Source organism: Typopeltis vanoorti, chromosome 3 (genome assembly GCF_054136105.1).
Source record: "Typopeltis vanoorti isolate ZY-2024b chromosome 3, IOZ_Tvanoo_1.0, whole genome shotgun sequence".
Taxonomy (NCBI): domain Eukaryota; kingdom Metazoa; phylum Arthropoda; class Arachnida; order Uropygi; family Thelyphonidae; genus Typopeltis; species Typopeltis vanoorti.
Genome location: NC_143551.1, coordinates 59,071,294 through 59,092,981, shown reverse-complemented (window position 1 = coordinate 59,092,981; position 21,688 = coordinate 59,071,294). Strand labels below are relative to the sequence as shown.

The following is a 21,688-nucleotide window of genomic DNA, read 5'->3' as shown; positions in this document are numbered from 1 at the left end:
AGAATAATAAAAAAATGTCAAAGTCACTGGGAAAACCTACTGCGACATTCATTCAGACCACCGTCTAATAAGAGCCACCCTCAAAATACATAGAAAAAATGCAGAACGCATACGAGCACAGTCCAACCATAAAAAACACTCAAGACAGATAAACCCAGAAGAATTTTAAAAAAATGTGGAAGAAACCGACTGTAAATTAAAAAATGACATCGAAGATTTAACAAATCTTTAATAATCAGTTAATGAACTGCAAAGGAAGAAACTCCTATGAACTTCCTCCTAAGACCAGGGAACGCCAAGGACGATAGAACTATTGAAGAAAAGAAGAATACTGAAAGAAACAGGAAAAGACTGTTTAGAATATAAAATTATCTGTAAACAACTGAGGCAAAATATCAAAGATGACTATAACATATATAGAATGACAAAATTGGCATAAGCAGCTAGGCTCTGCAGTAGCCTAAAAAAAAGTAGAAAAAGAAATAAATCTAAAGCAACCACTACCATCAACCTTCATAGACAATCAAGGAAACAGACACACAAACAGAGCTGAAATGGAAAAAAATAGTAAAATCGTTTTATGAGAGCCTTTACTCATCTAAGTCCATACAGTTAGCCTAGTGGCTTTGCGACCATATGCCTGGGGAAAGAGTGTCCTAGGTCCGATTCCCATCGCCGATGTGAGGAGCTAAAGGATCTTCCTCAGCCATAGCCAAGTTAGCCAGTCTTGGACGTAGACAGCAGGTTTTTTTTTCTGCCAGTTTATCTGAGGTTTTTCATCCCGCAAGCAGGCAAACTGGCCCCGTGAAAACACAGGGATACAGCCAGGAATACTTAGAGGCATAGGGGTGACCATCCTATCCTCTTACTTTGGTTACTAAATATAAGCATGCTTGGAAGGTTGTCGGCCTTAAAGGCCTGTTAAAGAAGAAGTAAAAATGGCTACCAACCATATGAAAAATGACCAATCACCAGGAATTGACGGTATAAAATTTGATGAATTAAAAATGGGTGGACAAATACTCTTTAAAGCTCTAGCAGAAAGATTTACCTGATATATATATATATATATATATATATACACACACACACACACACACACACAATTAAGGAAAGTACCTGCTGAATGGAAAACATCCAAGACCATAATTCTACATAAAAAAGATGATAAAGACGACATCAGTAACTACAGACCCATCTGCCCATTAGCACACACATACAAAATATTCGCCAGTCATCCTAAACAGAATACAAACCTCCATCAACGAAAATAGCTACAAAGAACAGGCCAGTTTCAAAAAAGGCTTTGACAATAGATCACATTCAAACTATTACTCAGCTAACAGAAGGATGCAGAGAATACCAGATACCACTTTGTCTTCTTTTGAAAGATTTTAAAAAGGCATGTGACACTGTTGAACATAACACAGTATTCCAAGCTTTAATAGAACAAGGCATAGAAAAAGCATACATCCAACTCATAAAAGATATCTTCAAAGAGGACACAAATATCACCCCTTTTCAATCACCCGATTAAAATTAACTTAAGTAGAGGAGTATGTCAGGGCGATGTCCTATCACCTAATCTCGTCACATCTACTCTGGACAGCATCATTCAAGAAACTGACATGAAAGGTGGAATAAACATTGATGGTGAAATGTTAAATATCCTATCATTCGGCGATGATGTGGTATTGATCTCACTCACCCAAACTCTTAGAATCAATGCTGAATAACATAAGCCAAAACTACCAAAAAATTGGAGTGGAAATACATCTGGACAAAACAAGATGGATGAAAAACAAATACTGTAAAGATTATACAATCACTCTAGAATCCCACACCATCAAAAAAAAAAAAAAAAGTTGAAGATTACATCTACTTTTGCCAATCCATCAAAATGAATAATGACGTATCAAAGAGAAAAAGAGCTGCTTGGATAGCCTTCAACAAAATAAAATCAACAATTACCAACCAAAACATAGATATAGAAATAAGAGTCCATCTTTTCAATAGTCACATCTCACCAGCATTAACTTATGGCAGTGAAACATGGAACACAACTTTAAAAGAAGAACAAAGATTAACAACGACTCAACGTGCAATAAAAAGAAGAATGTGCAATATAAACAAAATAGACCACATAAGACACACAGAAATCAGGAAGAAGTCTGAACTCACAGATGTAATAAAAGCAATCTACAACAGCAAAACAAGATGGGCAGGACATCTCGCCAAAATGAGAGACAACAGATGGACAGTCAGAATTACAAACTGGTATCCGAGAGATATCAAAAGGAAACCTGGAAGACCAGCCTTAAGGTGGGAAGACCCAATGATTAAGAAAGTCGGAAGAAAATGGAAAAGAAAGGCCCAAGGCAGGAATAGCTGGAGAAATCCTGACTGAAATCACAGGACCATCAAGGTAACTATGAGAGCTCTACTCAAATCACCTGGAGTTCATTCCTCTGAACTATGCAGTGCAGCCACTGTAAGACTTTTATACCTCCATACTTGAGCATTTCTGGTCAAATATCATCTGCTCCTGCTGCCTTTTCACATTTCAGGCTTTTTCTACTTCAAGTATGGATATGTATTCCTGACTGCATGCCTGGTCAGTATTTTTTTTTTTTTTTTTTACAACTGTGCTTTCATCACTGCTTGTTTCATTTAGCAATTTTTTTTAAGTAATTACTCCATACTTCAAGGATATCTTTTTCTCTAGTTTTCATGTCACCTTTATCATCTCTAATTCCTTTTACAGCACTCTTTTCTCCATTTCTGAACTTCAATAACCTCCAGAATATCTTGCCACCTTCTTGATATTTATTTTCTATGTTCTTACCAGTCTTCCCATGACTTTTGTTTAGCTAGTTTTACACAGTGTTTAACTTTCTTACACTTGTCTCTATTCTCTAAGAGCACAAGTTGACTTATTTGCCAGGAACTTTTGATATGCTTTCTTCTTTTCCTTCGCTGCCTCTTTAACTTCCTGTGTCCACCATGGAGTTCTGATTTTTTTATCCTTGCAGACAATCTCACCATATGCCTCTCTGGCTGAATCAATCAGTATTTTCTTCAGGGTTTGCCACTGAATCTCCAAGGTTTGATTTCTGTTCTCAAACTCTTTCATTTTTTCATGAATAATATTTGTGTATTTTAGTCTACAGTTCACATCTGAGAGCTGCTCAACTTTTATTTGCTTTAACACTTTCATTGCCAAGCTGAAAATTGGAATTTCGTGTGGTGGCCAAATTTTTTTAATTTTTTAATTTAGTTGGTGACGTCCACACGATAGGCCGTTTGGTGAGAACTCGCATTGCGCGATTGGCAATGAACGTGTTAAGACTTTCTTACATGTTCTTCTTTTCATTATGAAATTCAATTTTATCCTGCTCAAGACTAAATGATGATCACATCCAATTTCAAATCCTCTGTACACTCTGGTGTCCCGCACCAGAGAAAACATCACTATCAACAATTACATAGTGAATGAGACCTTTCTTATTCCTTGCCTCTTCTCTCCATGTGAATTTGTGCACATTTTTATGTTGGAACATTGTGTTAGTAATAACCAGTCCATGTCCTGAGCAGAAATCCAAGAGGTATTTGCCATTATTATTAGCTTTGCTCTTTTCTCCAAATTTTTCCAAAATATTTTTGTATGGCTGACAATCATTTCCTACTCTGCTATTTAGATCGCCAAACAAGGACCAACTTTTTCTTTTTCATTGTACCAGTTGCTCTAGAGAAAGCAACTGGCACAAATAATTCCGCCACTTCTACCTTAGTAGAACCTTCGATGGGACCATAGGCCCAAATAAGTCTCATTGTCCAGTTCCCCATTATTATATCTGCCCACATCACTACTTGAGGCTGCCTGCCATTCAAGAAGATTAGCCTTGTATTTAGTTAGTGTTAAATACTATGGCTACTTCTTTTCCTTGTTGTCATTGCCTGAATATAACATTTTGTATTATAGCTTGGAAAGATCTCACCAGTTTTTGTCTTTTTTGTTTCAGTTACCCCTATTATGTCGATCCGGTACTCATCCAATTCGTTAGCTAGCTCCATTTCTTTGCCATTCAGGCTACTTATGTTGATAGTACTGAACTCTGGTGATGTTGAGTTGGGGTGAGTTTTAGTATTTGTTCCAGTAGCTGACTTTTTGCTGTTTTCCCAGATTTCCTGGCAAAACCAATGGGGGCATTGTTTAATTGGGTGATGCCCCCAGCTAATATGAAATTCTGTCATGTTGTACCATTATTTGAAATTTTGGTTTAAGCCAATAAGAATACAATTTGGTCGGCTAAATTCCAAATTGCCAGCCCATCCTTGTTCATTCAGTATCCAGGTAGATACCCAACAGAGTGCACCACGAGAAGGTGAGAATTGAACATTAGGTCAGAAGCCCTGGTCGGTTCTCTGCATTCCTTTAAAGGCTATGTGGAGGGGTCTCCTCTCAGTTATATAGCTTTGACTCTTAAGCGCCCTCCCCCAGGTGTGATGGGAAGTCAAATGAATACAGAATAAGAGTGAAATTAGTCAAAACAGTTAACCAGCTATATTCAAGACAGTATTCAAAACAGTTAAGTTATGAATCTAATAGAGTTAGAAATAAAACGGGCTGATTAAAGACTAGAGATGACAGATATAAGTCTGAGAAAAATTAGGGGCACGAACAGATTGCAACAATGGCAGATCATATTAAATCAAAAAAAATAAAGATGCTAAAAGCTTATCATTACTAGCATTCAGGAAGATGTAAACAGAGCTAATATTAAGCAGCATGGTCAGTTAAGCAGAATGAGAGGCAAGAACGGGTGTTTGATCCCAGGATGGCAGAAAAAAGATAGAGGAAGACCAAGATATAGCTTGATTATGCAGTCAGAAGTTCCTAAGAAGACCAAAATATGAGATCCAACAATAGTGGAGTCCTGAGAGAACAGGAAAATGTGAAGGAAAACTGGAGTATACAGTATTTTGTACATCCATTTGAGGGTATACATCATAAATATGATATGAAATTTATTCTCTTTTAATATTTCTATGTTTACTTTATTTTTCTGTTCAAGATATTTATACATATCTTGTGTACTTTAAGATATACTGTATTTCCCGGTGTATAAGATGCATCCCCCTTTTTTGTACACATTATTTAGGAAAAAAACTTCAGCACTGAATATTATAATGAATTTACAGTATTTCAAATATAAAGTAATAAGTAGGTCTACTTTCAACAAATAACTAATCTAACTAGGAAAGAATACCCACCTTTTAATCTTCTTCGTCAAAACCCAGAAATTCATCTCCAGAGCTAAATGAAGAGACACTTGAAACCTCTTCTAAATCAGAATGTGAGTAATCATACAACAAATTGTCCTCTGTACCATCCAGTGCATTACTAATGCCATACTTAAATGATTTAACCACTGTCTCAGTTTTCACAGCATCCCATGAAGCTTTGATCCACTCACAAACTTGCAAAATGTTAGGCCTCTTCCTTCTTCCTGATGGCGTAACCTCAAAATCTGAAGACTGCATCCAGCTGTTCCTAAAGGTTGAAGCTGACTAGTTAGACCTCCTCGAATTACAGATAACCGAGTTTTCAATTCCTTGAGTTTATTTTTAACATCTTCTGTTCTGTGAGAATGAAACTGATCTCATACTAGCAAAGCAGGCATCTTCAACAATCCGCCATGGTGCCTAGACCAAAGTTTAGCTATCCATAACCTCATTCCTCCTCCATCCATCCAGCCTTTTGTGTGAACATGTACAAACACTCTTTTAAGCAGTTTTAAGCACATCCACTGAACTCTACTTAACTGGAATGCTCTCACACACCGCAAGAAAGCAAGAAAGAAATCGCATAACTCTGAACAGAGAAAATTTCCAGAAATGAAAGTAATAAAAAACTGGAGTATCGGTGTATAAGACGCACCCTATTTTTCAGACCTATTTTCAAAAGAAAAAAGTGCTTCTTATATGCCAGCAAATACAGTATATTTAAAATAGCATGTTTGTATCTCTCAGCTGCTCAGTCATTCAAAATTATTCAAATCTCTAATCATTGTCTAATTGGGAATTATTGATCCATATATTAATCTCTGGTAAGTGGGCCTTGGATTTTAAAAGGGGGCAATGCATATTTCTTGTGAGAACTGATTCTTTACAAAATCGTTAAGTTAAAGAATACATGAATTATTTAATAAGCCACTGTATGACAGAAAAGAAGGAAACATTCAATGGGGAACTGATTTGGAAAGATGTGGAATTGTTATAATTACAATGGTGGAAAACACTGAAGTAAAATTTCAATCGACTGATACGATGATACGTTTAAATTCAAATAAACATTGTTTTCCAACTATTTTATCCAAAATAAATAAATAAATGTTTATACATAGGAATTTAAAATAACTGACTTTGGAAGAAACTTCTGCAACTAAATTTCTTTCATTTGGATCCACAAAAGGAATGGCATTAATGGATATACCTTCAATTATAATCTGAAAGCAGGAAAAAACACTGTTGGTAATATTGAATTTTAACTGACAATGTGACATTTATCATTCACATGTTCATTGTTACACTAAACTTTGCAAAGCAAGTAATAAATGCATAAGCAGAGATGAGAAATTAAGAGTTTATATAAAAATACAAGTACAGTACACATGTCATAGTAATACTATTGGCAACATACTAGGAACTTTTTTTTTTTTGGTTCAGGAGTCATAACAACAAAATCTATGAAAAATTTTTTTCCAGTGAATCTTGTTTGTAAGATATCATATACTATTCAATCTTGCATTTATATTTTCTAAAGGCACTACTAAATGTATCCATCTTGGTCTTCAAACTGGGTTGTTTTCCTATATTCTGGAAAAAAACACTGTGCTTACCTTTCCTTTTTGAATGCTAATGGTGTCAGATTTACAAATAGCCAAATCAAATTAAGTCAAATAAATAGAATATCAATCTGTTTACTCAGAACTCTCAAAATGCTGGTCTCCAATCATTATTTGAAAATTAAAAATTTTACAATTAGCAGCACACTGAGGACTAGCTATAGTAAAGTCAAGTTTCAGATAAATGAAGTAAAGGGCCTCGTAATACACAAGTATAAAAAGAAAACTAAACAAGAAGCTTCTTGAATGGAACCATCAAGAATGTATGTGTAGGTGTCATTGTTCCCATTTTAAAATTTGACCACAAGAGTCATGTGGTCAAATTTTAAAATGGGAATAATGACACCTGTCTATGACCCATAAAAGATTCCTATATGGAAGAAGTAGTGAAACTAAGCAGGAAACTGAGCAACTGATAAAGATTAGTTTCATTCCCAATTGCCATGCTTACTATTTATCCTCTATGAAATTTGCAACACTAAATTAGTGTTAAAAATTTGGTTTGATAACAAGCAGCAACAAAAAAGAAACTATAAAGAGAAATATGAAAAACAAGTGCCTTCTCAGTAGTAAACAAATAAAACAGGTTGAATACTTTGTTGTTTAGGTACAATTTTTAATGAAGATAACAAATTAAATATTGATGCAGATAACAAAACAGAAAACACTGGTATGGAGGAGCCAGCTAAAATTTTATGGACTAAGGAAAATTATTAAAAAGATCAGTCATCTATATACAAGACAGTATTTGCTAATTAACTTAAGGATCTGAGAACTGGGTTTGAAATAAAACAGTTGATCTAAGAATAGATAATGCAAGAGTTCTGAAGAAAATTAGGTTCAACAGATAGCATCAATGGATAATATGAAAAAGGTGTGTGTGTGTGTGTGTGTGTGTGTGTGTGTGTGTGTGTGTGTGTGTGTGTGTGTGTGTGTGAAAGAACTTGATATTTAAAAATGTAAATTGAACTAATCTAAGATGGTATGATCATCTGCACACAATGGGAGGTGAAAGAATAGTAAAGCAAGCATTTTAAACAAAGATGCTGGGGTGGGGGGGATCAAGAAGAAGACTGCAATATAAGTTTGGTATGGGTTGATTCAAGTATACATTCACATTGTAGCAAATTTCCATGTGACTTATGTTATGTAATGCGAGTTAAATCTGAATTTCAAAAGAAGGTTTAATAGTGCACATTTTCAGAATGCTACTGATTTCACTCTAGAAAAATTCTACTAGATTTATGAAGCAAAATGCAAATTCTGTTAGCAGCATAAACCTTCAACCTGCATAATCATCCATGTTGGCTACATGTTGCAACTCAATTCAGTGAAGACAAGACAGGTTTCATATAGAAAAATTGTGATTTAAAGTATTCTTCTTTATTGTGAAGAAATTCTAAAATTCTAAAATTATTTTAACATTTGGAAATGTAGAGAAAGATCCTCCACAATATTCACCTATTTTTTTGATGTGCATTTAAATTAACGTGTTTCAGTTGAGTTAAAATAACTTATTGATAATTTGAGTAAATTGATAAAATTAAGAACTTTTCTTTAGGTATTTAAAGGAAAAGGATTCATGCAATTTATAAACAGTAAGTTGGAATGAATTCTATGTAAAGGTGATTTTGCTTAGTTGTGAAAATATATAGCAGGTCTTGGTGCTCTTTTTTGTGTTATCTTAACTGCTGTTCCATTAGTTGTTTTTTTTTTTTAATCTCATTGAAAAAAAAATCCTTCAATTATTCGCCAGTTAATCAATATCTAAGAGTAAAGCAGAGATAACAGCAGTTTATTTTATTTGAAGACATGAAACTGGAATGAAATCATTTTCTGTGCATTAAAAAGTGAAAACAAATGCTGGTTTTGCAGACAGATATGGGCACATCTTTTAGAGAACTGATCAGTGGACAGAAGTTAGAGATTTAGTTAATGAATAAAGTTGACTGTCAAATGTTTCAGCTCATACTATTTTGAAAGCAACCCCCTTTTTTTTTAATGTGAATTCTACCCACCAAAACCAATAGTCTGTTGGCTAAAAAGCAAAGAAGACACTAACCACTAAATTAACCACAGTTACAAATTTTTATTGCATGATCAAAAGGGGCAACAGAATTATTAATATACATATAACTAGTGCTTTTTTTTTCAGGAAAAAAAGGTGCCAGTACTCACCATGAAGATGTTATTACAGCAACTTCCACACTTCTAGCATATCCTCAGATATACCCTCGTCGTCTCGCTTTGTGCACTGCACTCTCCTTATGATTGTAAATCTTTTTTCTTAATGACATTAACTGTTGTTTGCAAGATTCTCCAAAATGACTGATTTTACCATTTTCCCACTCTGCTGAAATTTTCGTTCCCATGTTTATCGACGGCAAGACTTCCGACATCATGACACACTTTACATCCCAACATTTTATTCTTGACATACAGCCACTCGTTTCTCTAACATTTTTTTGCAAAAGAGTCCAATATTGGGGCCAATCATTATCAGAATCTTCCTTTTGACCATGTGGATCTTCAGTCCTGGTTTGGTGATCCCCTTCGCCAAGTGTATTTTCGGTGCTAATTTTCTGTTTTACAGTATCACAAGTAGATTCAACAATTTCTGCTCCATCAGCCTTCCTTTTTTTACTCATTGGCATAAAGCAACTACTTATTTTACTCATTATGAACAATGATTGCACCGATTTAACTTAGATTAAATCAAAACTCACGTGAACACCTGCCTGTTGCAAAGTGAATATTGAACTGATATTGGAAGCAATCGGAAGTGAACACAACTTCCTGTTTCCAGTTGCGTACAACAGGAGTAATCAAAACTGAAAATTCAATTCATGAACACAATCTACTGGAATATTTATAATACATTTTGCTGTCAATAAATCTCAAATTTTTAAAAACCTAAGAAAAAAAGCACTGCTTATAACCATGTCAACTACTCATAGCATTTGCTATTTAAATTTGCCTGTGAATAAACAAAAACTGTATTATTGTGAAACCATAAAAATATATATATCAGATATTTCTTATTAAATGAGGTGGTCTTTGTTTAAGATGGAATCTTTCATAATTTGAAAGAAGAAATTTAATTATTTTGAAGTATTTATAATATTTCTATTTCTTCTACTCTATGACTAACTTCGAACTTACTTGGCCTGATCCAAAATCTGCAGAACTATGTATAACTAAGCAAGTCCAGACCAATTACGATGTAATGATACATCATAATTATTTCTCACTGTGCTGCTGCCCATGGTGCATGTTCAGATTTCCACCAATACAAAATACAATTTGATTAGCAAGGTTATAAATTGGGGTGCTTAAATGTCAAAGCTATACAACTGAGAGGAAAACTCCAAACAGCCTTTAAAGGAATGCAGAGAACCGACCAGGGCTTCTGACCTAATGTCCAATCCTCACTTTCTCATGGTGCACCCTGTTGGGTATCTACATGGATACAACGAATGAGGATGGGCTGGCAATTTGGGATTTAGCAGACCAAACTGTATTCTTATTGGCTTAAACCAAAATACAAAATGATGGTACAACATGACAAAATTTCATGCTGGCTGGGGCATTGCCTGGTTAAACAAGGCACCCCCTTTATTTTTGAAAGGGAACCAGGGCAAACAGCGAAAAGTCAACTACTGGAACAATCCCTAAAACACACCCCAACTCAATATCACCAGAGTTGAAGATCAGTACTATCAGCATAAGAAGCCTGAATGGCAAAGAAATGGAGCTAGCTGAGGAATTAGATAAGTACCAGATCGATATAATAGGGGTGACTGAAACAAAAAAGACAAAACCCTTTCTGAGCAATAAATACAAAATGTTATATTCAGGCAATGACAATCGAGGAAAAGAAGGAATAGCCATAGTATTCAACACTAATCTTCTTGAATGGCAAGCAGTCTCAAGTAGAGTGATATGGGCAAATATCAGAATGGGGAACTGGACAATGAGACTTATTTGTGCCTATGGTCCCACAGAAGGCTCTATTGAAGAATTTTTTGAGGCTCTAGAGAAAGCTGCTCAATGAAAAATGAAAAGTTGGTCCTTGTTGGGGATCTAAATAGCAGAGTAGGAAGTGATTGTGAGACATACAAAAATATTTTGAGAAAATTTGGAGAGAAGAGCAAAACTAATAATAATGGCAAATACCTGTTGGATTTCTGCTCATGACATGGACTGGCTATTACTAACCATGTTACAACATAAAAATGTGCACAAATTCACATGGAGAGAAGAGGCAAGGAATAAGAAAAGTCTCATTGACTATGTTATTGTTGATAGTGATGTGTTTCTTCCTGGTGCAGAACACCAGAGTGTACAGGGGATTTGAAATTGGAAGTGATCACTGTTTAGTCTTGAGCAGGATAAAATTGAATTTCATATTGAAAAGAATAACATGTATGAAAGTTTTAAAGCAAATAAAAGCTGAGCAGCTCTCAGATGTGAGCTGTAGACAAAAATACACAAAGAGTATTAAAGAAAAAATGAAAGAGTTTGAGAACAGGAACCAAAACTTGGAAATTCAGTGGCAAGCCGACCTTAAGAAAAGCATTGGTTGATTCAGCTAGAGAGGCATGTGGTGAGGTTTTCTGTAAGGATAGAAAAATCAGAACTCCATGGTGGACACAAGAAGTAAAAGAGGCAGTGAAGGAAAAGAAGAAAGCATATCAAAAGTTCCTGGCAAATAAGTCAGCTGGTACTCTTAGAGAATACAGAGACAAATGTAAGAAAGCTAAACACTGTGTAAAACTAGCTGAACAAAAGTCATGGGAGGACTTTGGCAAGAACATAGAAAATAAATATCAAGAAGGTGGCAAAATATTCTGGATGTTGTTGAAGAAGCTCAGAAATGGAGAGAAGAGTGATGTAAAAGGAGTTAGAGATTATAAAGATGACATGAAAACAGGAGAAAAAGATATCCTTGAAGTATGGAATAATTATTTCGAAAAATTGCTAAATGAAACAAGCAGTGATAGCACAGTGGTGAAAAACACTCAACAGGCATACAGTCAGGAATACATATCCATACTTGAAGTAGAAAAAGCCATCAAAGGCTTGAAATGTGGAAAGGCAGCAGGAGTAGATGATATTCGACCAGAAAAGCTGAAGTATGGTGGTATAAAAGTCTTACAGTGGCTACACTGCATAGTTCAGAAGGCATGGACAGAGAGACAAATTCCTGATGATTGGAGTAGAGCTCTAATTGTACCCATATATAAAAAGGGAAATAAAACTGAATGTGAGAATTACAGAGGTATTTCCCTACTGAGTGTTCCTGGTAAGATTTATGCTAGTATACTTGAGAAACGGTTGAGAAGAATTGTGGAAGAAAAGCTTGGTGAAGAATAAACGGGATTTAGGTCAAATAGAGACTGTCAGGTTCAGATCTTCACTTTACAACAAATAGTTGAGAAATCATGGGAATATGACAAATATCTGTATTTAAGTTTTGTCGATCTAGAAAAGGCATATGACAAGGTGCCAAGAGAGAAACTATTCAATACAGTACAGTTATATGGTGTCAATGGGGCATTATATGAAGCAATACTCAGTCTTTATTATTAGGATTGAAGGAAGTACAGGAAGCTGGTTTAATGTTAAATCTGGTGTGAGACAAGGATTTACATTTTTCTCTCTTTTATCCATTATCTATATAGATCATATTATGAAGGAAAGTGGTATTAAACCTGATATCAAAATTGGAGATTTTAATGTCTTTGCTTTATGCAGACGATGTTATACTTCTAAATAAATCTGCTACAAGTCTGCAAGATTCTCTGACTAAATTGAATAATTATTGTAATAGATATGGTATGAAGGTCAGCAATAAAAGGACAAAGACAATGAAAATAGGCAGAATCGTTGAAAATGTCAACTGCATTGTGAACGGAGAACTTGTGGAACAAGTAAAACATTTCAGCTACTTAGGCATGATTTTTAGTGAAGATGGTAAATTAAATATGGAAATAGACAACAGAATCAACAAAGCTGGTATGGTAGGAAGTCAATTGAATAAATTCATATGGAATAAGAGAGAAATTAGTCGGAACACTAAATTAGCTGAATACAAGACAGTGTTCAAACCAGTTTTAATTTATGCATTTGAGAGCTGGGTCAGAAGTAAAACACTTGACCATAGATATGAGAGTCCTGAGAAAGATTAGAGGCACAAACAGATGGCATCGATCAATGGCAATATCGTATTAAAAACGAGGATATTAGAAAAGAACTTGACATTGTCAGCATCCAGGAATGCGTTAGCAGAGCTAATCTCAGGTGGTGTGGTCACTTAAACAGAATGGGCGATGAAAGATTAGTGAAACAAGTGCTCTCTGCTAGGTTGGCAGGAAAATGACCCAGAGGAAGACCAAGGTATAGATGGATTGATACGGTACAAAGTGCCTTAGATGATAGAAATATAAGATCTGATAATGTTGGAGTCTTGACAAGTAACAGACTGATTTGGATGAAAATTGTAGATAGGGAGTTAGTAATGATGTAAATTTTTCATGTAGCACTATCATATCCTGTACACCCCTTGAAGGTACATGGTAGGAATTTGAAGATGAGGTTACAAATTGCTAGCTCATCCTGAATGGAAAATGTGGAATGAATACTGGGAGCTTTATTTTGTTCTCCATTTCTACATGATATGTGAATCTCTGCCAGTGGACAGTAACACTAATCTCCAACTAGATTACTGGTTCAAATCCCTGTGCAGTATGAATATTTGTAGAAACCTTTTAAATGGCAGATGACGTTCACTGTCCAGTGTAATACCAACTTCCTACTTAATGAAAGTGCAAGGTGGCTTGAAAAGTTCAAACAGTAGGATTCCAAAATTACTGGCTTGCCCATGGTATTAAATGGGCTACAGCTCATCCTGATATATAAGCAAACTTCAGTCCTTAAACAGCTGCTATAGTATTAATATCATCCTTTAAAATATCCAGTGTAGAATGAAAGTTTGAGTTAATAATATCATAAAGATCATTACAGATCATTCTGCAAAATATGCATTAACCAAACAACATAAAAATCAATGTCACCCAATCACATGTTCAACATTCATGTTTACCATATTGTTATCCATCGCCTGACCATAATAATGACCAACTTCAATAGTATTTACCTTGGCTAACATTGTTCCTTCTTCACGAATCTTTTTGGTCAACTCCCTTGTATCGATACCTAAAAACAGAAAAATTTATTGCATTTAATGATCATATTCTGAATAACATTACATGTCAAGCAGAGTAAAAATAAAAATAACTTTGGTATTTAATGCTTAATCATGCATTAGCAATGGCAGTTTTGCAGTGGATCTAATATATTTCAGCCTTTTCTTTCATATGGAGTTATACATAACTTATTTATTAATAAATAAGTTATTTCAAAAGGTTCGAACCCAAAGCATATATTTCCACCCCTTTGCCAGATACATAACCATGTTCAAAGCCATTCATATCTCTCATGTTTGCATACTATAGCTGAACTTTCACATTTTCTCCATTCCTCTCTAGATGATCTAGTTTCCCCTTACTCTGAGTTAGGTCTCATCCCAATAAGTAATTTTTCCAGGCTATTAATGCCAAATGAATTCAGGTGCAGGCCATCTCTCTTATATAAGTCTTTTTTGCTATCAAAAACATATCTCCAAATCTGTATCCATTTCTTCTACACAGCATGCACATCAAATCATTTGCTATCATTGCCCTCCTTAACTTGGTACTGTGGTATTTGGGTAGCAAGCCTACAATTTTTACTCTCTCACTTCTTCCAATAGACCTTTCATATCCTCTCACTTATATCGTATTTGTTGCTACTTCAATTATTAGTTTTTACAAGAACTACCATCACTTACTTTTCTGTTTTTCAATTACATTTGTCATATCTAATTTTCGCCCTTGGGAAGCTAGAAGTAGTGACTTCCTCTTGGCAAGTGTAAATTTTACAATTGAATCACTGTACCATATCACCTGTTTTTTTTTTTAGATTTTAATTCACTTACCTTGTTGTTGTTATTATCAAGTTCACTGCTTTCCTGCATCTTGTTCTGATCCTTTTTCTTATCTTGTCTAAGTTTTGTTAAACCTTTTTCCACTTTTTCCAGTTCTCTGGTTAATTTTCTAATAATTTCTTTTAATTAGGATATTCCAAATGTCAAATTATCCTCGTATATATTATCATCATTGCAGCAATGCTTCCGATCATCGGGACAAAGATTCTCTGTAGTAAAAAAAAAAACCTTAACTTGTGCTTTAGACACTGCCTTGTTGCAATGAGTTTTTGGAACCATTCTTAATAAGAGTAGTAAAAACTAACACTACTTCTACAATTGTTATTAAATGTTCTAGTACAATAAATAAACTAGTTAATATAAGAAAACACTCAATAAACCAGGAAAAATCACAGTTTTTCACAAGCTTCCTAACAGCATATCTTTTCACCAGATAGCTTACAATTCTTTCTTTTATGCTTTCTTCTTTTCCCTGACTGCAACTAATTGGAGCTCTGATTTTTCTATCCTTACAACCTCACCACACATACCTCTCTAGCTGAATCAAGCAATGTTTTCTTCAGGGTTTGCCACTGAACCTCCAAGGTTTGATTCTTGTTTTCAAACTCTCAATCTTTTCTTGAATGCTGTTTGTGTATTTTAGTCTACAGTTCACCTCAGAGCTGTTCAATAACTGATTCATTTTAAAACTTTCTTACATACTCTTCTTTCCAATATGTAATTCAATTTTATCCTGCAAAACTAAATAGTGATCACTTCCTATTTCATATCCTTATGCTCTTATACCTGAACCAGGGGGAAAACATCACTATCAACAATAACATTGTCAATGAGATATTTCTTGCATCTCTCCATGTGAATTTGTGACATTTTTATGTTGGAACATGGAGTTAGTAATAACCAGTCCATGTCCTGAACAGAAATCTAGTAGGTACTTACCATTATTATTAGCTTTGCTCTTTTCTCCAAATTTTTTCAAAACATTCCTACATGTCTGGTAATCATTTCTTTTTCTGCTGCATAGATCTCCCACAAGGAGAAACTCTTCCTTTTTCGTTGAGTCAGCTGCCTTCTCTAATGCATCAAAAAATTCCTCCATTTCTTTCTTAGAACTTGAACTTACTTAAAATAGATATCAGTATGGCACCAATGGATGGTAGAACTACGATTGTCAAGACGTCTTTGTTGGATGAATTTGCATGGTTTTGTTCAGTGCAGTATGTGTGTGTGTGTGTGTGTGTGTGTGTGTGTGTGTGTGTGTGTGTGTGTGTGTGTGTGTGTGTGTGAGAGTGAGTGAGAGATGTATTTGTCTCGAAAGTTGAAGGATTTGTGAAAGGAGAGTGAACCTGGATGAATGTGTGGCAAATGTTTTGAAAGCGAGTGTGCCAGTTGTGAGAAGAGAATGAAGCATATAATAATAGAAGTATACAATATTGACAGCAGACTGAAAATTGTTAATACTGGAATTAATGTTGAACATGCAAAGGTGAAAGGACAGGAGAATGAAGAGAACCTCAATAAGAAAATACTGCACTTACATGTAGTCCTTCACAGGACAAAGTGTGAAACTGAAAAATTATAGAAACATGAAGAGATCAGCAGAGCTGAAAAGAGAAAAAGCAAGAGGTCCAGGAAAAAACACCGTATGAATGAGAGAAACAAGGCAAGGAGGTAATTTTGTATGGAGGATCTATAATGAGAGCACTTAATGAAAGAGCAACAAAATATGGTTCCCCTGGTATGAAAATTAATAATATTAGTGATAATGTCAGGATACAAAAATGTAAGGTGAAAGATTGTTTTGGCTGCCATTAATGACTTGAGAGGTGAGAAGGATTGTATGAGGGAGGATGTAAAGAAGTTGCTGGAAGAAGCAAAAAATGAAAGCAGAAAGAAAGCCTGGTCAGAGAGTATAGTTCTCATCTATTTAAAAAAGGAATAAAAGTGAATGAGAATAACAAAGAAATTTCTCTACTACTAAGTGTTTCGGGTAAGATTTATGCAAGCATATTTGAAGAGGTTGGGAAAAATGTGGAAGAAGAAATCTAGAGAAGAACAATCTGGGTTCAGTCCAAACAGAGGTTGTCAAGAATAGATTTTCACTTTACAACAAATAGTTGGAAATCATGGGAATATTGGCAAGCATTTCTACTTAAGTTTTGTAGATGTGGAAAAAGGATACAACAAGGTGCCCAGTGAAGAACTTTTCAAAACACTACATTTACATGAAGTAAGTGGAACATTATACATAGTCTATATTGTACGTCAGCAAATAGAATTTAAGGAAATACAGGAAGATAGTTTGATATAAAATCAGGGGTACATCAAGGATGCACATTATCTCCACTCTTATTCATCATCTATATTGATCACATTGTGAAAGAAAGCAGCATTTAATCTGATATTAGAATCAGAGATTTCAACTTATTTCTTTATGCAGATGTACTCCTAAATACATCGAGTGCAAGTCTTCAGAGTTCTGCAACTAAATTGCATAACAGCTGTAATAAATTTGGCATCAAAATCGGCAATAAAAAGACCAAAACTATTGAAAATAGGTACAAACATAGAAAACTTCAGCTGCATTCTCAATAGAGATACTACAGAACAAGTAAAATATTTCAGCTTATAAGCACAGTTTTCAGTGAACGTGGCAAATTAAATTTGGAAATATACAACAGAATAATCAAAGCTAATATCATGCGAAGCCAGTTGAATAAATTTACCTGAAATAAGAGAGAAATTAGTTAAAACACCAAACAGCAGTATACAAGACAGTGCTCAAACCAGTTTTAATTTATGGATCTGAAATCAGGCTAGAATAAATCACTTGATTAAAGACTAGAGATCTGAACAGATGGCATCGATGATATTAAAAATGAAGACGTTAGGAAGGAACTTTACTATCGGCATTCAAGAATGTATGAGCAGGACAAATCTAAGGTAGCATGGTCACTTAAACAGAATTGGAGATGAAAGGTTAGGAAAACAGGTGTTTGTTCGATGTGCCAAGATGGCAAGAAAGAGACCAGAGGAAAACCAAAGTCTAGGGTGACTGATTCAGTCAGAAGTTCATTAGAAGCACAAAATGTTACATACAACAAAGATGGAGTGCCGACAACTAACATACCAATTTGGAGAAAAATTGTTGATAGGAGATTAATAATAATGTAAACTTAATTATGCTGTTCTGTCATAGTAGCTAGAACACCCCTTGAGCACACACACACACCACAAAATTGATGATTATATGCTATCCTATTTTGTTGGTATCCATCTTAAAATGCCAAAAGCAACAACTTAAAGCTATAAAAATAACAATAAAAATTCTCTCCTTTAAGACTAGATGCTCATTTCTTCTGCTATTATTCAGTACAGGCATACCCCATACTCATGACAGGTTAGGTTCCAGACCACTGAAATAAAAATATCAGTAAATAGTTGTTTTTTTTTCCCCATATCCTTTTAATTTAAAATTTTTCCTACTAGCATCTATTGCTTTACAAGAAAATCACTGGAAATACTACAAAGTCTTATATCTTATGAAAATATATTACTTCCCCTTATCTTTAATAATTTTAAATCCTAGATTAGATCTCTTCTTAGATCTAAGAATTTACCTACAGCTGTCTAACACATATCTTTGCATTCTTTGATTTCCAAAAGATAAATTGCAAGGGCATTACTTGTCACTTTAAATCCTAAATCTGTCATACCTTAGAATACTGTTACCAACATTTTAGACTGAAAATGAAAAATCTCAAAATAGTTTATTCTAACCAACTTTTTTTTTTAAATTATTATTTAATGATATTTCTGCTGGCCAAATAGGTCAAGCCTCTGTTTTACCACTAATGGATGCAAAGATGAATTGCACTGTGGCACTGATGTGTTCATGAAAGCCATTAAATGATAGGTTTCACTGTATGATGTAGCTTTACTTATTGCAAGTTATAAACAACTGTTGGTTCTCCAGAGGAGGATTCTCACTCAAAATACTAATATGCTCTGGAGTCCAACTTTTTGCAAATCAACTTGCCATTAAAAAACACCTTCACAGTTCTGTCACATGGACTGTTTTATACACATAAATTTACATAAATCTTCCTATATCCTCCAAACTTATAAAAATGAAGTGGCTGGTCAACAATAACATACAATCCAATTTCAGATAAACCAGGAATATTTTCATGGAAATAAGGCTTCTTTTTTCATGTTTACAAATCACTAAATAGATCCTTACCACAGCTTGGATCTCAATTATTCCAGTAATCAGTATTCTCGATGGTGCAGCTCGTTTAAATCTTATTTGTTTTGTTTTATTAAAAAATCTTGAGGAAAGCTACCAGGAATCAAAGCATGTTGCTATGAATAAAAATCTTACAACAAAAAATCCAGTCCTTATCATAAAAACGATTTTTATTAGGGAATCTAAATGGTTGGATGGAGATTAATTATATGAAAATTAAAAGCCTGTTGGCACCAGGTTTTTAATATCAATCACTAATAATTAAATGACACTGTGTTAACATGTGTTCAAATCCCATGAATCCCTTCTGTCTATACCATGTATACACATCTATACAAATCAATGTATAGATGTCACCCCTATTGAAAAATAATTTTAATGCAGTTTTTAAGGTTATACTTAAATATTGTATTAAAATAATCATAAACCTAAGATCTATCACATTATTAAATCTCTTCTTGATATATGCATAGTCATCATAAGTCATATTTGTCACTGTAAATGAATGCATGAGTTTGTGATAACTTTCAAGCTCACATTCCCTGCAGCCACAACCATCAAAAAATATGCAAATCATCACTGCAACAAGCAGTGATGATTTATTGCTAACACCACCTGTCCTGTCTCGGGAATCAGTCAAAGGTCTCATGAAGCTCCAAACAGCAGAAAAGACACCAGTCGCTGCCCAAAGTTAAGGAAAAAAGGTCAGTTTTTTTTTTTCTCTCTCTTTATGGCAATATTGTAACAAATAGCCCTGTGTGAATTTCTCCTACTTGGATAGCTATGGCAAATACAAATAATGCATAATCAACCAACTATGTTTGCTCGAGACAACTGAATAGTAATTTTTACAATCAAAAATATGCTGCAAGAAGAATATTTAGAAGCAGTTGATTTTAGAAGTTTTTTGAAGTTAGAAGTTTGTCTCATCCAAAAATATTAAGTTTCAAGAGCTGCTGGAACCATGAAAATAGACTTTGACACATTGTTCACTGTGGTCTAAGACATTAACTGAAAAAGGCATGAATGTTGGTGCATGCTGCATGTATCTCTCACCAATAACACTTACACCAATCAATGGCAAGGTAACAGTTCCTACTGCCCCACCAGAAATAAGTCAAGAAATGAATTCTCTGCACACTACTATCTAGTTCTGTCTACGCCAAAAACTTGGATGACAACGAATGACTCCCAATCAAAAATGATAAATAGAGCAGCTTACACCTTTTAACCACCAAACTGGCCTTGATGTGAAGTGTTCATTAAAATTAATGTAACATTTGGATACTAATGAAGTAACATAGATAAAGATTATAGTTTTGATACATTTTATCCATATGGCAATTTGAATGGTTAATCAACATATCTGCTTAGTTTCTACTGCCATGAAGAGGGCAATATATATAGAAAGCACACTCATATGTTCTCAAGAACAAACAAGAAACCAGCTGATGATACCATCAATACTAACAAATCAGAAACTGAAAATACAACAAAAAATGGAAACAGCAAGCTTCTAAAGTGCAAAACATATACCAAATATCCCAAATTCAAAATAAAATACCACTGATGAAATTTTGCCTTTGGAAGAACTTCAACTAGCACTCTCTAAAAGCAGCCTGCAAAAAAATGGGCAGGAGGAAACAGACAAAAGTAACAAAAACAAAAAACATAACAAATACAGGAAAATAGATATCCAAACAACTAAAAGTGAATCATCATGGTTACATGAGAGAAGCTTCTACAGGAGGGATCCAACATAGTGGAAAGAGGAGCTCAAGCTTCCCAAGTCCTCAGATGAAGAACAAAATGCAGTTTTCCCCTCACATAGAAGACCCACTAACAGCTGAGCATTTTCGGAGCTTCAGAGATTGAGGCTATCACAAAAACCAGTCACTGCATATGACTACACCAGTCATATAGTTTGTTTCAGAACATCATCAGCTACTTGATCAAAAGGGATTTTAGAATTCATATTGCAAAGAAATAGAGGATTTTAAATTTTCTGTGATTGTGCAACAAAGCACTTTTAAGGAGATGCTATGATCTGTAAGCTATAAACTACACCAGTGGCATCAGTAGTGTGATCACTAAGCTATAACTAAAAACTTTGGGATGAAAAATGGAAATCATTAATCTCAGAAAAAAAAATTCTGATTAGGGACTTCCCAGCAGCAGCAACATAACTATCCATAAGCCCTAATCACACCTTCCAAATCAACTAAAATAACACAAGTCATGAGTAATTCCCTAGCAATTCTAACATTAAATGCCAAAGGATGTGTGATAACTCTGTACAACAACCTTATCCTACAACAACATATCCTTGAAATAGTTATGCTGCAGGAGAATAATATCCACTCCTTACAAAAAAAAAAAAACTTCCAACCAGTGGAAGCACTGGCATTACACCTGCACCACTGTGCAGCTATACAACTGTTTGGAGTCACAGTCAGAATACACAATAAAAGCTACTAAGCCTCG

General features: G+C 34.6%; 1 protein-coding gene across 1 annotated transcript in view; it reads right to left on the bottom strand.

The window, feature by feature from the left end:
- Window positions 1-21,688, bottom strand: part of r (carbamoyl-phosphate synthetase 2, aspartate transcarbamylase, and dihydroorotase rudimentary) — a 489,668-nt gene that overhangs the window by 431,173 nt on the left and 36,807 nt on the right. Inside the window, exons 4-5 of the mRNA XM_090390424.1 lie at window positions 14,068-14,126; window positions 6,426-6,509 (exon numbers count right to left, since the gene is read on the bottom strand). Of these exons, the coding sequence (XP_090246550.1) occupies window positions 6,426-6,509; window positions 14,068-14,126 (143 nt within the window). The remainder of the gene's footprint in view (window positions 1-6,425; window positions 6,510-14,067; window positions 14,127-21,688) is intronic.